General features: G+C 40.7%; 1 protein-coding gene across 1 annotated transcript; it reads right to left on the bottom strand.

Annotated features, from left to right (window-relative positions):
- Nucleotides 1-4,093: 4,093 nt before the first annotated feature.
- Nucleotides 4,094-10,422, bottom strand: LOC126353861 (ADP-ribosylation factor-like protein 4C). Its single transcript, XM_050003027.1, has 2 exons — nt 10,151-10,422; nt 4,094-8,107 (listed from the first exon to the last, which is right to left on the bottom strand). The coding sequence occupies exon 2, from the start codon at nt 7,441-7,443 to the stop codon at nt 6,835-6,837; it is 609 nt and encodes a 202-aa protein (XP_049858984.1). The 5' UTR covers nt 7,444-8,107; nt 10,151-10,422; the 3' UTR covers nt 4,094-6,834.
- Between the last annotated feature and the right edge of the window lie 6,840 nt (nt 10,423-17,262).

Below are 17,262 nucleotides of genomic sequence, written 5' to 3'. Positions count from 1 at the left end.
AATGGCGCCTCCCTATGCCGTTTAGGAGCCCCTTATGTCACAGATCGCGGAAGATAAAACAACCGATTTTCCCCGTTTGCAGAAGCTGGAGGAGGTTTGTAATATTCAAACTTTGACCGTATACTACAGGATAGTTACATTAAAGCGATCCTTCTGTTGGGTATATAAATGTCCCCTAGCACTAGGGTCTCACCTCTCTGTCACCAATAGAACCCGAAGTATGACCCCGGCTCAATCCCGTTTTTATACACGGCGTTTTGGAACGTATTAGTAGCGCATGAGTAAGAACTACGGTACGGCTTCGTCTCTAATGATCCTGATGTAGAAGGGACGTTGAACACAAACGTTCCTTTTTATGCCATACTTACAAAAATTAAGCAGAACTGAACGTTGACACTCACACGCACACACTATCATTGACACGACCAAGTATTCCAATTACACGCCCATCTCGCACTATATAAAATATTACAGAATTTTCAATTCGCAACACGTAATTACAAATGAGAGCTGGACCTAGGAATTTAAAAGAATAATGTATATGATTCGCACCATAGTTTAATATCATCATACGGAGGACTTCTTGGCGTCTCTGGATCATTTCACATTGTTGTTCGGTATACAAACAGAACCAGCCAATACTTCCAGAGGTATTATACTCGGAAGCCCCATTTATAAAATTCAACATTTTCACGCCCCTGATTGTTTTTTCACCTATCAGTGCCCTCATCACCAAATAATTTCGACATTTCGAGTTTTATTTCAGTGTTATTATGTAATCTGCAACTGGTTTGAGAATGCTATTTATTGTTCTTACCTTTTGCTATCCTGCACCCAGCCGTCAACTGTAACTAAGATTTACAAATTAAAAGCTCTGCATTATTTGTTAAGTGCAAAGCTGGCTTGTAATTCGAATGCTCCGTCGCGAGAACAGAAAGTGCTCTGGAAATCGTGCTGTTCGTATTGTGTTTGCTCTAAATTACGATTGTATAAAATTACAAATGTCTTAAACTTCGTCAATGCATCGCTTGTAGTTGACTATTTCAGGAGGAAAGAATGGTTCAAATGGCTCTGAGCATTATGGGACTTAACATCTGAGGTCATCAGTCCCCTAGAACTTTGAACTACTTAAACCTAACTAACTTAAGGACATCACAGACATCCATGCCCGAGGTAAGAGTCGAATCTGCGACCGTAGCGGTTGCGCGGTTCCAGACTGTAGCGCCTAGAACCACTCTGCCATCCTGGCCGGCTATTTGAGGAGAGAATGCTTATCAAAGCATTGGTCTTTCCTACCGGATACAATGGATTTTTTAAAAATGTTCTTAGAAAAATATTAATTTTGTTGTCTTTGAAATGCCCGTTGAGTTTGTATCCTTCAAAACACTAATGCGTCCCTTCGCATTTATTTTGTAGAAGCTATGTTCACTTTGCAGCTGTGTTTATTCAAGCAACTAACAAACCTTCAAGAAACACTCTACCTCTAGTTTTGTTAAATCTTCCGAACTTGTCTGTGATACGAGCAGATTCGAAAGGCGTCTAGGTAATCAATACCGGGACTTATAAATAGCAAAAAATGAATAAGGGAAAAGAAAAATTAACTGACGATCAGTTGGTGAGCGTATCAGGACAGCGATTAAGACGTCATTGAAAAGAATAAGGGGATGATGGATGGTATCTATAGAGTGCAAACACACTTGGCTCATGGTAGTAGTGCGGAAGGAGAACTTGAAAATGTATTTCGGGATTTTGCTGAATCGGAAGAAATAGATGACATCGTCTCCACGCTATATGGAGACATCCACATTTCGTGTTCGGTCAGGGGACTGGCTGCCGTCTGTAAGTTTTCATGGATGGAATCTGAAATGTCATGCAACTTCCGTACAGAACTACTGAAGAAAAAAAAAAAAAAAAAAGGAAGTAAACAGAGGAGGGAAAGAAAAGAAAATGGATTAGCGTTGCCGGCTTCTGACTTACAGGTCCAAAGTTGGAATCGTGGTAAGAGCTAAGCTTTTTATTTATTTGTCCAGGGATCGCTTTATGATACAGGGTTATATCATGGTACAATGAAAATAAATAGTTCAATAACACCAACACAGGCGGGCATAGAGAGAGAGAGAGAGAGAGAGAGAGAGAGAGAGAGAGAGAGAGAACATGTGTGTACGCTTTCGAAAAGACAGAAAATATGGTCGGCGCTAAATTGTCTTGGCATGTCGCACATGATTCCAAATGAGGTGCTGCTTAATAAAATTACCAGCGAAGCTAATATGCAAAACGCTGAAAATGTGTATGTTAACTAGGAACTACATGATAGACAGTTGATTTTGGTCAGGAACTGAGGTTGGCAGCGACATCTCATTAGGAATGGAAAAAAGAAAAAAAAAAAGCCACTCCAGAAATCAGATTAATTACGAACAGGATAAACCTTCCAATACAACGTATGGCTGGTGTTACACCATTAACACCCGCAATAGCAACAGGGGGGAGGGGGGGGGCGGCGGCATTATGGAGGTGCTTTATGCCCACATATTGAAACTGGTGTGACAGCCATGTACTTAATTTTTTAATATTTCGAAATAAAATACTCTTCGAATGATTTCCTATAGAAGTCTGCATATTTGTTTAAAAATTTTCAGTAAAATTAAAAAATTTAAATCTTAGCAGCAAATGCAACTTTTCACAACAAATGTCATTCATATTTTCAGGTTTACGACCCTTTTTACATATTTTTAGTAACGTATCTTCAGGCTATGAACACTATAGATCAGCACCTACTTAGAATGTATGTTAATAGAAGTTAACAATTAATGAAACTTGTGTTCTATTTTTGTGGCGTGTATGAAGTACCACCTACGTGTCACATGGAAAGTGCATTGGTATTGCTTGCAAAAATTTTGTTCTGTACATTTCTAATATTGTTTGGATTCATAATGTCTTAAATAACATTTCTCACAATTGTGTGAATGTGTAAAAAATGCACCACACAAAAGTACCAACCAGCCATTTTTCTGTGCTTTATTTATAGTAATATGCATTATAGTAATATGCATTACTTTCTCCCACCTTCATGCGTAACATTTAAATCTATTAGTACATCATTGAAAATATTGACTGCAATTTCAATGTGACAGTACTTTGAGACCAGTGGCATGAAGAAACTTGATGCTGTATTTGATTTAATCCATAACCACTGAGCAAAACCAGTGAAACCATTATTTTCCACTCAGTGACCTTTGACGTTTTCAAATTATATTACCCGCCAATTTGTAGGCATGGATGCCCACTTAACATTTATTTAAAAGTGAACCACAAGAGGAAACCAAACTGGCTTTTCTCTATTAGAAGCAAGAAGTTATTTTGTAATAATTGTTTACAAATTATCTGCACCAGCTACCTCAATTTGTGAATTTCGTTGGTTCATTCCAGGATAGCAGTTTAGTCCTCACCTTTGTCATTTAGTAGTATAAAATTTCAACATACTGAAATTTTAATGCAATTACTTGTTTATCAGCATTACAGTGGTTGTCTGGAATATAACTTCTGCAGTAAATTACTTCATACAACGTACGACAGCTTCATATTTACTTTAACTGTCGCAGATACACAGAAGGAACAGCTAACGGTGTTAATTGTTTTAATGGTTTTTTGGTTGAAAGACATTTTTAACTACAGTCTCACAAGTTTTTATGCAGTGCACATACTTTCAAAGAAAGACCGATGTATCACATGGAAGTCTACCACACACAGTGTATGGTCAGAACTTTTGACTTGCACATAAAGTCAGTGTTCACAACATGTAAAATATTTCGGTGCATGAAATATTTTTCATATTACAACCACCATTCATTAAACACACTGCAGCTTCAGAACTCATTTCTGCAAAGCAAGACATCACTACAGAGATATTACCCCACAACCTGACATGACTGATTTTAGCATTTCTCACATTTCAGATGCAACAGAAACCTAATTTGAGTCAAAGTGTTTCACATGTTAAAGATTCTGTGCCTCAATCTAACTACCAATCAGCCATCTTCAATCAAAAATCATCTATTTTAATTTTACCAGTTACTAGGAGGAAAGAAATAAAACATTCAGGAAAAATATAACATTTAATGAAACAAGCTAAGTCTATGACTTTACAGTTTAAAAAATTGCACATTCATCATCACGCACCATTTTACAGCAAAATTATAAATATATTTCTTTGGCTTTTTAGTAAATAAAAAATCACCTTTTTACAAAACATTTTGCTTCCATTATAAAAGCTGATCCTTTTAGAATGCAGTTCTTTTCTCCGCATAATTGTGAGCAAATCACAAGGAAAAAATATTTAAATGAATCACATCATTGGAAAGTTGAAAATTCTGTAAACTAAGTAATGCAAAAACTATACAGTTCTGAAGTTTTGATATGTACACACTACCAAGCATTTGGCCCAGTACATCTGATGCCTATTTTATGTTGCCCAAGTATTGCAAATATACAAAGGAAATTCTTATATTTAAGATTCCCACTCTTCATGGAAAAATCATTTTTCAGAGAATGTGATCCATCTAAACAGTACATAAGCATAATACAATTGAAAGCAGTGCGCTTATGCTTATGTACAATTTTCCCTTTCATGACATTTCACCATGTATAAACTTAGACACTTCCCAAACACAGGCACTCATTGATACCTTCTGATGATTTATACAACAAAAACAGTCCATATAAAATGCACCCAATGAGAAATATTGAACAATTTCAGAATTGTGTACTGTTGATTTTTAATACCTGAGTGGTAAGCAAAAAAGACAGGTTTATAAAATTTTGTATGTACTTAAGCAAACATGTGAATAATGTCCTGCATTTACACAAAAGTATAGTTTGAATGAAAGCACCTTTGGTTTCAGTAGCTATGAGAATAATCATTAACACCATCCACACACACACATTCATTCAATAATAATATAACACCGATATACACAACAACACACTCTCGACATATTTGAGTATTTCTGTACTGAAACACAAAACATTCATCATTTACAGATATGGAAACCAGTTCAGAAATTATAATTAGAAGTTACATTTAAAAGTTAAGTCTTTTACAACAGAGTTGCCATAAGAATTGAGAGTTTAGTATGAATTATTTCTAAAGCAGCTCAATTTCTACAATGATGACTTTTGTATTTTGATTAGCTGAAATATAAAATTTGTTACTTCTGAGAATAGATCTCTCCCTAAAGGCACAATGTAAATTCTGCTGCATGACTAAACATTCTTTTATTGAAATTAAATTTCATTTGTGCTTATCTATTGTCACCTCTTTCAGCCACATTTCAACTGCATTTTAAGTATCAAATTTTGCATCTCTAGAAGTATCTCTCCTGAAAACAGGTAATTTTGAAATCAATTAGGGAACACCAATTTATAGACCATATTCTACTTGGGAAAAATTAATTGGCAAATGAAAACTTGGCAACCCTAGTAACAGAGGACACAGTTGCTTCCTGTTGGTAAGCAACAAATTCCAGAAAATAGGAACAAATTATGTACTCATTTAACACAGTATATTATCAATAATTATCTATTTATATGTATAGCTCTATTGCTCATTTTGTACTGCCAAGCAGTGAGCTGATAACGAAAACTTGTTTTCCACTATGCAACATGCATACCATAAATACAAATTTCAGTACTTTTCTCACAATTTGGCTGCCACTCCCACTGAATTTATAGACTATGTACAAGGGTACTGACTAAGAGATATCCTGATTACTGTTTTTTTGAGCCACTGCTTCACTTAAAATTGCATGTTGCTCCCAACATTGAAATATCAGCTGAATTATTTGCAAGAACACATTAACTCCCTTCTCAGCACTTTTGTATTTACACAACACTACATGCTGCTTTTTCCTGATTTACCAGTGACACTAGATAAGTTTTAACTGCCAAGTGACTCATCTGTATTACAGCCCTCTACCTGCAAATAAGGACACTGCCACACAAATACAAAATGATGCATAGAAATATACAATTGTGACCAGCTTATTTGAACACAAACTGGACAAAAGTTCTTAGCCACTTCACACTGACATATGGGATAAGTTTGAGCAAGCTGTTTGGTACTGAACTATGAATCGGTTCCAGAAATGAAGCAGTGCAAAATGTTGAGACATTCAGACTGCACTAAGAGATTCCAGTTATACATGCCTCCACAATGATTTAGAGATACACACACAAAGTCGTATAAAGCATTGTGGCAATTACTGTCTTGAAACTGTTTCGTTTGCAAATTTATACAGATCAATTTATTGCACTGATGTAATGAACACAAAATATGAATAATTTGCAGCTGTTTTCCTAGGAACATATGAGCCGATTTTGTTTAGGCTCAACTGTAATGCTAATAAACATCACACTCAAGACAGCAAAAAGAAACTGAGGCAGAAATTTGAAACTAATAAATAGATTGAAGCACAGTGAGTTCAGGCACAAGCTTATTAGTGTGTTTCTGATTTTTATCTATGTACTTGTTTATTACTCAACTTGTAAACAGTGTGTTGGGGCAGTACAAGCAAGTGGCTCAAATTCTCGCAAGTATTAATACGTGTATATGAGATGGACTACTCATGACAGTTTAAGTGAGGGAGTTGTGACCATTGTTGACTATACAATGTATTACGCGCATCTTTCAGCGTGGGGGTGGCAACCGTTTACTAAGCGTCTCACGAAGGAGGAACGGGATAACAAGTGCGAAGGACAGTAATAACGCTAGCAAACAGGGACGGGGAGGGGTGGGCACGGGGGGAGGACACGTGTATGGCGGTCGGCACGGCAGTCTTCCTATCTCTTGCGCGTCTTTGCCTGCTTGGCGAGCTTGCGGCGCTTGAGGATCATCTCGTAGAGCGCCTCCATGCCCTCGTGCAGGCCCTCGCCGGTGATGGCGCACGCGGGCTGCACGTGCCACGACGTGGACGCGGCCAGCTCGTGCAGTCCGAGCAGCTTCTCGATCTCGCGCGGTTCTCGCGCGCCCGGCAGATCCTGCTTGTTGGCCAGCACTAGCACGGGCACGCCGGCGTTATCGGGCGCCTTGGCCGTGCGCGCCAGCTCCATCTTCGCCTCCTCGAGGCGCTCGACGTCGACAGAGTCGAGCACGAAGACGATGCCGTCGGTGCAGCGCGTGTAGCTGCGCCAGAGCGGGCGCAGCTTCTCCTGGCCGCCCACGTCCCACACGAGGAAGCTGACGCCCTTGGCGCGGCCCGTCGTGCCCTTCACCTTCTCGCAGTTGAAGCCGATCGTCGGCACCGTGTTCAGGTACTGGTCGAACTTTAACCGGTACAACGCCGTCGTCTTGCCCGCGCTGTCCAGTCCCAGCATTACGACGTGCAATGTGCCCTGCGTCGAGGGCAGGGCGTCCAAAAGGGATGAGTTCTTGCCCATGTTGGCCCCCATATTCCTTGACACCGCCTGCGCTGGCGATACGCACCACGGAAGTTATCCGGCAGCACCGCCGCACATGGCACTTATCTCTGTACGCCCGGCGACATAACCACGAACACTTTCCGCGGACGCCCGTTCACCGCATCACATCGTCAGCTACACCGGAACACCACCCGACAAACACCTCAGTACACCGCTGTCCACTCCGACACAGCTCCTGCCAACTACGCCGAGAGTTACGTGGCCGGCGAAGGTAAACACTTGGCACCTCCCGCCGGCGCTGCCACGCACTTAACACGACACAATAACAAGCCGACCTCGGCGAATGGGCAACCAGCGGCACGCCTCCAAGGCTCTCTCCGCGACCGCCTTTGCTTCGCTGTTCGCCGCCGGCGCGCGCGCGCAGCTATTCCACTAACCGGGACAGGTCCACTTTATCCCGCTTCTCCTCTCGGCTATTCGCTTCTGCTAACTGACCCACTTGCGGAGTCGCCGCTGGTGCATCCTTCGCCGTTATAAGTCATCTGTCGCGGCGGCCGGTTGTGTGTGCTTCCAGTGCAGCGCGCGATGATTGGGCAGCCGTCAAACCGGTTCCCGCTGTCTTAAAACCAGGCTCCTGCGATCGGCTCTCTGCTACCTTTCTCCGCCCCCTCCTTCCAGCTGGTGCGGCTGCCACCTGTAACAACATCAACAAATGTAGCGCCGCACACGTCTGCGACACACGTTTCGTCTAATTACATCAGCAGAACGCTGCTTAAGCAACGAAGTAAACCAGCCGTTGGCTGTATTAAAATACATATATCTAATTATTCTAAATTCTGTAACATGCAGCAGCAATACTGCTAAAAGCACGACATTTAAAGATAGAGGTAGTGGTGATACGCAGAATACGTATAAACATTGACTTCGAAAGATAAGTACGTAGCTAGACCATATACCATAATGCTTTAAATTTTAATTAATGAAGGTAACACTGGAGACACGCATTCGAGCTTCCCACTGTACGTTACAATTCTCAGTGCGTGATCTGTAGAACAGATTTTAGCCCATGAAGCTCGATAGAGTAAAATATGTTGTGCTCAAAGGTTTATCTCCACCGTACGCCTCTTATGATGGAAGTGCGAAACGACAGAATTTTAATGCCAAATAAATGATACGGCAACAGACTAGCGTGTAGCTTAGACATGTTTACCTCCGCGAAATTTTTTCTTCATAGGAAAAGAAGATTGCAAGCTACATTCATAAACACTACACTAGATATTTTGTGGCATGTACTTCAGTAAAAAGTAGATATATTTCACAAATACGAAAAATGCAAGATAGGGTCTAGTACACAACTTTTCCCGACAAGTTTCTCTGTACACCAGCAACAGTTGTGATAAACTTACCATGTGACTGCTTTTGACATAACTTCATTATCTGGCATACTTTACACGGGAAAGTCGTGTAAACTACGTTTGAATGATAGTGTACCGCGAAAATACAACATTAAATATCTAAAAGTAATATACACTTTAACAATGAACATGTTTATACTTCTTTGGCTGTAAAATTACGCCACATCTGAACTACTGAACACAATAGAGGTATTAAACATAGAAAATATTTATCTCCGCTTACTACGTCCTTTTTCTTGAGGGTCTCCGTGATATCTGCTCTTACATTTTAGTTTTCTTCTCTATTACCTAAGCTTTTCTTCCAAATCCCGATTTTAACTTTGGGATAAGTCGGAATTATGGTATAACGCATAATTTTAGTGTAGCAATAGCTTTTGATGTGTAACAAAATTAGTATTTACACGTGGAAAATAAGCACAATAAGAATTTCTATGGTCACCTCAAATACGCTGATACGTTTGGAGGCTACACCACGCATAGATAACACTGGCTGCAACACGGAAAGGTGCAATGTTTACGGGTCTGTTCGTCTCTAATACGTCATATGTTTGACGTCTATCGTTTCAGCATTATGGCGCTCACTACTATAAGCGTTCATGATATTGACACAAAATACTAATATTACTTTTCACGCATCTCTGCTTATTCCAAAGATTCCAATTAAATGATGTATGCAAAATGCCACACAACGCAAACTGATTTATGAAACATTATTTCCGAGGAAATATTTCGAATGTCAGTTACCCACCATGTTTACAAAACATTTTCAGCGGTTAATGTTTCATCTACTACGCAAACATACCCTCACAGTTTCCTATGAACCATGCTGTAACAATCCACTTAAACACTTATAATGCGTGCGTGGCTGATGTAACGGGACAGCAGTAACAACGTTCAGCAGTTTTATTTTCACAGTGCGCGACCATGAGCTAATGCCAAGAACACGAAACAAAGTTCAAATGGAGCGCGCAGAGAACAGGTGAACCAGCCGTTGCGAAGTGGCACATGCGCACTCGCGACTGTATCGGAATTGCTGCAAACGCACGTAAATCAATCGCTGCCGTCTCCGTATCTAACGCGATTTGATTAAGCACAGGGTCACCTCCCCCTTACGTTTAGTAACTAAGAGGTGTGTTGCTGATCTGAGGGTCACAAACTACCTCAAACGCAGAAACTTTGGGAACTAATCGAATGAAGTGACACGAACGTTTGCAGGTGGAATCTGTACACAGGGTTTGGCGAGAAATCATCTGGAATTTATCAACAGAGGAAATCGGAATAAAAAGTTTCGCTCGCTCCAACAACCAAGGCGCCGTACTAACCTGTGTGCTGACAGACCTGCGTCGGAAAAGCCTCTTCTCCAGCCAGAAGACTGCTAACAACACACGACAGCTCACCTAGGAACTCTGTCGCTACACAGATCTCGCAAGCACTGCCAAACTTCGACCTCTCTTACGTCCGCCCACCACACACACTGCTCACCGACTGAGCTCTTTACGTTGTGGCGATAAACATCGAGTGCGGCGGAGGGTCCGTCGGGCGCCGCTAGGAGCGCTGGCGTCGGCAGCAGCTGCCGCTCCAGCTTGGCGATGCTGACGCTAGGGCTGCCGCCGTGGTGGGGAGAAAGCGCGCCCAAAGAGCCTTGTGTTACTGCCGCTTCGATGGGCAACGGTCATGGGTCGGGCAGGGGTTCCAAATCCGCTCCTGTCCTGAACTACAAGTCAGTCTTTTTCTTGCTGATCCCGTGTGATAAGTTGCATGGAACCACACACTCATTCATTCCGTCAGTACTTCGTCTCATAATACTAACAATGAGATGAACAGATATCATCGTTGCCATAATTCAAAATCTTTCACTTTTTCTTTCCATGCAGTAATTTCGCGAGGGAAGGAAATACATTTTGCTCCCTTAAGTATGCATTATTTACCACCCCTGTACCTGTAGCTTTGAGGATAACAAAATCCTAGGGAAGACTGTAGTGAATTTCCGCCGGTTAGCAAAGAACTCGATTAAAATAAAGAAGTGATATGGAAAGGTTTCCAGATACCGCTACGTCACAAAATTGGCAGACTACTAACTTATTTATTTAGTCACACCTTTCGAGGCTACAGTGTCATTCCAAAAATATTTAGCCCAAGTGTATACAAATATTAAAGTTTCCTTACATGAAACTTGGCCGCTGTGATGCAAAGAAATTTTAATATTTGTATATACGTACGTTAAATGTTTTTGTAATGCCGCTATAGCCTGATGACGAATGTCACTAAATAAATAATTTAGTAGTCAACGAATTTTGTGAGTTGCAGCGGTATTTGAAAACATTTTCATATGTTTGAAACAGGCATGGTCAATACGGCTCCAAATTAATAAAGTGACCTGCCTCCCAATATCTCTTAAATGACGTCCTACACTGAACGGTACTTTATGAAGACATGTGTTTTATGAAGGGCGGGAGCGATGTTGCCTGTTCACGTTTGCGAATAATGGTCTTATCACTTTAGTGCGCACTTTTGCAAATAGTGAAAGGCACTCAACCGCGTAAAATAAACACGCTGTACAGACGAACAACGGAATCTTAACAGAATTATTACATTACTGGCTGCAAGGAACTGGCGACTGTTACCTGACGTGTCGGGGCGATCTGAGAACGGTGAAGAGAATACAAGATGTGACGAAGGTCAGTGTCACCATGGTAGGTGACCTATAAACAACTAGCCATAGGTCAACTTTTATTCTGATTCACATTATACTAAAGACCACCTCTGAAATAAGAATAAGCGTTCAAATTATAGGTTCAGCTATTTGGTTTATGAGCTTTCTTGTCCATTTTTCTGCCTCCCAATATATCTTAAATGACGTCATACACTAAACGGTACTTTATGAAGACCTGCGTTTTATGAAGACGTGTGCTATCTATTAGCTTCCTTCTTACGAATTACAACTGAGGAGCGTCGGAACAAAAACCGACAAATCCGCATTTGCTGTGAATGCAGAAAGTAACAAATAATGATCTCTAAGTGGCTCCACAACAAACTATAAAAAGAAGAAACACGCCATAAAACACTTGATGTCGCGTTGCGCTGAAAATTATTTTGTGGCAGCATGTATTAATACTCCCGCATCTCCCCCCCCCCCCCCCTCCTCCACCCCGTACAGCTAAAACACGCGAATACAGCAAAAGTGGATAAACCGGGTTTTGTTCCGGCGCTCCTCAACTAGTGTTGGTCCTTTTTCCCCAATACTCCTGGGTCACTCTTCAGTTTAAGATTTTATCTGTCCAGCTCTAAGTTATCGGATATGTAATTAGACTTTCTACACAGACTACTCACACAGCCATAATTTTATACGACTGAGTTTTGCAGTCTCGCCCAGTGACATTATTAATCATTAACTGCCATGCTGGCGCATCATCGATGCTAACATCTGTAGCTGCTTAACCGATGTAGTGACGTCTCCACAACGGCCAATCTGTTCTCGCTATCGTGATCACAGTCAGCTTAAAATGTTTTCTTTAGTTCATTAGACGTTAAATTTCTAGTTAATTTCCTTAATCTTAATGTTATTATCTTGTTTCCTAACTCATTAAAACTGGTAACTTTTTACTCGTTACTGAAATACGTGAACAGAGATCAAAATGCTCATTTGCAAACCGCTCGGAACATCATTAGAGTCTGTAATATCTGCGAACAGCTCACAAGTAGGTGCCTGTCAGAATATTCATCGGGCCACTTGTAACAACAGTCTACACCGGCGTTCCGATCTTCAACACTGCGCGGGATAAATAAACATTTAAAATCACTTCATGTGGTCTCTGATTTCTCTTCTTTTGCTGTGATTATCATTTCTCCCTATACAGGCTGGTGTAAACAAAATATTTTCGCGTTCGGTGCAGATTGTTTGAAAAGTCATGAAATGACCTCGCCACAGCGAAAAACGTCTTTGGATTGGATTGTTTGGGGGGAAGAGACCAAACAGCGAGGTGATCGGGTTAGGGAAGGACGGGGAAGGAAGTCGGCCGTGCCCTTTCAAAGGAACCATCCCGGCATTTGCCTGTAGTGATTTAGAGAAATCACAGAAAACCTAAATCAGGATGGCCGGACGCGGGATTGAACCGTCGTCCTCCCGAATGCGAGTCCGGTGTGCTAACCACTGCGCCACCTCGCTCGGTGAAAAACGTCTTTGTTTAAACGATTTATTACCTCAATTTGCGTCTCGCATGGGTGAGCTTTCACGTCCTGGTGCCATCTCAAGTCTTCAGTTATTGTGCTTCCAAAATATTTAAATTCATTACTTGGTTAATGGTAGATTGTCCTATTTTAATATTGGACAGTATGCGTCTTGTACTGATGACCATATTATTTGCTTATGGTTCAAATGGCTCTGAGCACTATGGGACTTAACAGTTGAGGTCATCAGTCCCCTAGAACTTAGAACTACTTAAACCTAACTAACCTAAGGACATCACACACGTCCATGCCCGAGGCAGGATTCGAACCTGCGACCTTAGACGTCACGTGGTTCCAGACTGCAGCGCCTAGAACCGCTCGGCCACCAGTGGCCGGCAGACAGAGTGTAAATTTCTTAGCTAACATTAAAAATCAAACTGTCAAACGGACTTTTATTGCTGGCTAAGATGTTTTAACGCTGACTAAATATTATGTATCCGTAAGATTTGATCTGAAGATGTTGTTAAAGCGAAACACGCAGTCCGGAGCAATAATAAAAGGAATATAGCGACCAAGACAGGAGTGTATTATTGGATAAGAAGTTTGTAGTCCTTGTCATGGAAATCCTCTATCTGAATCCTAGGTACTATAGGAGTTGGCGATTTTAGATTTCTAAATATTGGAAGCGCACAATATTTCGAGTAGTATGGCGTTTCACTAACATGTCCTATGGGTTTTCAGTTTCATTTTCGGTAGATACATTTCACTTCTTTAACCTGTCTTCTACACACATTCCTGCGTCAACTAGCCCTCGACCACGTTTCGTTACTGTGCCGACATCAGAGCCTAGGGCTCTCTGCTATTTGTCTTCATGACCTGCTCACCAATTGTAAAATTTCCCATTTTCTCTAAGGTTTCGTTAATGAACTATTGTATATAATGGTAAATGGCAATCATTTTTCACACTTCTACACATTTGCACTCTTAAGTTTACACACAGACCAGGTGCAGTTTCACTCTTTGTTTTCAAAAACAAGTTAAAAACAAAGGTTCTGCCTATGCAGCCAGTGCGATATTCTTCTAAGTTTGCAGTCTGTTTAAGTAACTGACCGTGCTCAAGACTTTTGCCATGCTCTAAAACAGAGACAGATGCTGAATTAAACGGAACACTTGGTTTCGTGAGTGCGTTTGCAGCAAAATGATACTTAACCCTGGTGGGGTGATGGAAACGTGTTCTCCAAAGCAAAACAAATTGCTCCTTCTTTATGTCGAGTGGCGCGCAGCGCGATAGAAGCATTTCGATTTGACGTCGCTTCGTTGACTTGCGCGTCAATAAAGCTGTTTTATTAATGCATCTTATTTGACGTCACGGAACTGAGTAAACCCGGTTGCCGAGTCTGTCAGCGTGACTGGTTTGAGGTGGCCATCGCAAATCGAGCTGGACATACATATTTTAGTAGCCAGAAAGGGTAAACTATTAGAATACGGAGGTTACATTATTTCCGCAAAAAGCGATGTTAAAGAGCCTACTTCTAGATTTTACACAGTTACGATAACTGCTCAGGTAGTCCAGTTTGTTGCGAAGTCTCAGTAGAACTGTGAAGGTCTCCAAAGATAATGCATCTGAAGAGCACAGAGACCGCCACGTAATTTAGTAATGTGCTGTGTTATCATGTCAGCGTAATTATTAACGTTTGAAAGAGCTTACTTAAGATTAAAATGTCGCGATAGGTGGACATTTGTGTCAGAGCGGGACGCGAACGCGGGTACCCAGCTTGATACGAGCCTCCATCGTAATCAGTAGGCTATAATAATATGGAAACACCTCCATTCAAGAGTCAGTAGCGTTTTCAGCAGAAGTCCGGTTGGCACAAATTTTATATTGTCACGACCTTTCCGTTACACTACATGATTTAGCAATGTGTGATGTAGCTGCATCTTCACTGATTTTATCCCCATGGATCAATTAATTCATTTCGACACTTTTAATTTTTTTCCTACTTGGGATTATCATACACAAAAAACTCCTACCGTACTTACCACTTTTATGAATATTGTCGACATCTGAACATCAAACGCTATTTGGCTGCATTTAATGGAAAGTCATTCGCCCCGTTGGGGAACTGAGTATCTTGCTTGCTGTGAAGCACGTTATTTGTCCATATTTACTTGTTTATAGTCACTAATCTTTCGTTTCCCACTTTCCTTCGTTTCCTTCTGCTACCGCCTAATGCGGTAAACCTTAGCAAAAATTTTCACAATTACGTAGTTCTTTTTTCACTGGTTAAAAATATGCCGTTGCATGTCTTTGTAGGTTCAGATATTGTCTATGTGAAGAATAAATTTATTCCGTCCCACTGCAAGTCGTTCCAAGTCCAAAATAATTTTAACCATTTTAAATGACTGTGGTGTCTCACGTGTCGTTTTTCTTTCCTTTTTAAAAAAATCTGTTAAAACTAATCCTTCTGTAGAAATAACTAAAGCAAATATTTCATTATCTTGCATATGCCTGACATCTTCCATTTGAATGACTCTTATCCATATCAATAAGTTCAAGAGTTTTATTAATTTTGTCCGTCGTAGCTGTATCTGGTCAGTCAATGGTCTTTCCAGCCAACATTTGCCGATTTAAGTGATGTCTTGATTGCGGCAGTGTGTAATATTCATTTGCCAATGTACTAATTTTACTAACTAGCCACATCTGACCACGTGCTCGGTTTCTGAAAGTACTGGAGAACTAGCCGACACTTGCAATTGATTCCCCTACTGACTCACATTTTATCGATCATGAGTATTTGCTTCTCGTCTTCGGTATCTTCCATTCCCATGACAAACAGCCTCACAATCAGGCTGCAAAATACCGTTCAAGATGCTAGGAAACATTTCGGTCGATTGAAGCTTATTCAGTAAGGCGGGGAAACTTTCCACGCAGATTATACAACGAAGACTTTCACAGTCGATATTTACTTCATTTAAGGCTGCGGTCGATATCTCCGACTACGGTAGACATCTTCGGAGATGCCATTTTATCTCGTAGCATGTCTCCTGTAGTCGAAGACGAAACAGAGAATTGTTTGATATATCGGTCACAGCCTCTCAGCGTGGCAGTTCTATCGGAAATTTCCAAGCAGAGCTTTTCCTTTCTGCCTAGTCTTTGCTTTGCCGCTTGGTAGACCGGCTTCACGTGACTATGAGGACAAATGTAGTGGTGTGCAGTTATTGTCCTTTTCCTTAACTTTCTTCATGGGTTCGTCTTCAGCCTCTAGAAACTTCTCTTACAGTTTTAATTTCCAGGCTCGTACAAAGGTTAAAGGTATTCAACAGTGCTCTCTCGCCTTTCCTTCGTATTTTTGAACAGAAATGAAGGATCGTCAACCTCTATAGTGTTTCTTGTCATACAGTTTAGAGAGTTCAGATCAGTGTCTAAATAATTAATCATACGTTAGTACTCACAAAACCCAGTTGTTAATGTTGTGATGATATTCTTTCCAGAAAACTTCATGTTAAGTGTCTGTCTCATTCTGTATTTATTCATATAGGTTTTCTTTTGATACTTGTGAATATTAATCACAGTTTTTTTGAATCACTGAATATCTATTCTCCGCTGTGGTTATCTGTTTATCGATAAGTAATTTTCTGATTTGTTATTTGTATGTCGCATACGTGTTATTAATGTTGTTGTTCTTATTATTTAAGTCCACGTATGAAATTGTTATTCATTCGGGAAATGGTGTGTTCATTGAACAAGTGGCGATTAAAGTGTTCCATCGTAACAAAAATGTTAATAATTAAGAAACGTGTTAAACATAATTCAAGACCAACAGGTAAAGGCTGAATCCGATCCAAGTCCAGTGTTTTCACATTAGTGCAAGCCACGTAGTGGCGAGAATAGCACAACACACCGGAGGATATGACCTGTTGAAAACAAAAGCTCCGTCACCTCATCGCTAATGAGACGTTATGTCTTTGGAGATCGCTAATTTACGCTAAGTGGTCTGTACACAATACGCGCCACACCACCAACCAAGCGTGTAACACCAGGGTTCTGCTTTGGATCTAACAGCTGTATTTCCCTATATTAGTAATAAAAGGCAACGTCATAGTCTTTGTACTGAAACGACAGCAAATTTATCAGTAATGTAAACTTTCGCTTCGTGTACCCTCAAACAATATGCTGTACAGGCGCGCAAAAACAAAATATTCGAGTGGCATTGTTATCCATCTCCCACATTATCATACAAAAAGCGGTAAACAAAACTGGTGGTAA

The sequence above is a fragment of the Schistocerca gregaria genome, chromosome 3, assembly GCF_023897955.1.
Source record: "Schistocerca gregaria isolate iqSchGreg1 chromosome 3, iqSchGreg1.2, whole genome shotgun sequence".
Classification (NCBI taxonomy): Eukaryota; Metazoa; Arthropoda; class Insecta; order Orthoptera; family Acrididae; genus Schistocerca; species Schistocerca gregaria.
Note: the sequence above shows the minus strand (reverse complement) of the source record. Positions and strands in the feature narration are given on the sequence as shown.

What these genes read in the sequence shown, in the direction of transcription:
- LOC126353861 (XM_050003027.1), bottom strand. Translation starts at nt 7,443, where the DNA reads ATGGGGGCCAACATGGGCAAGAACTCATCCCTTTTGGACGCCCTGCCC.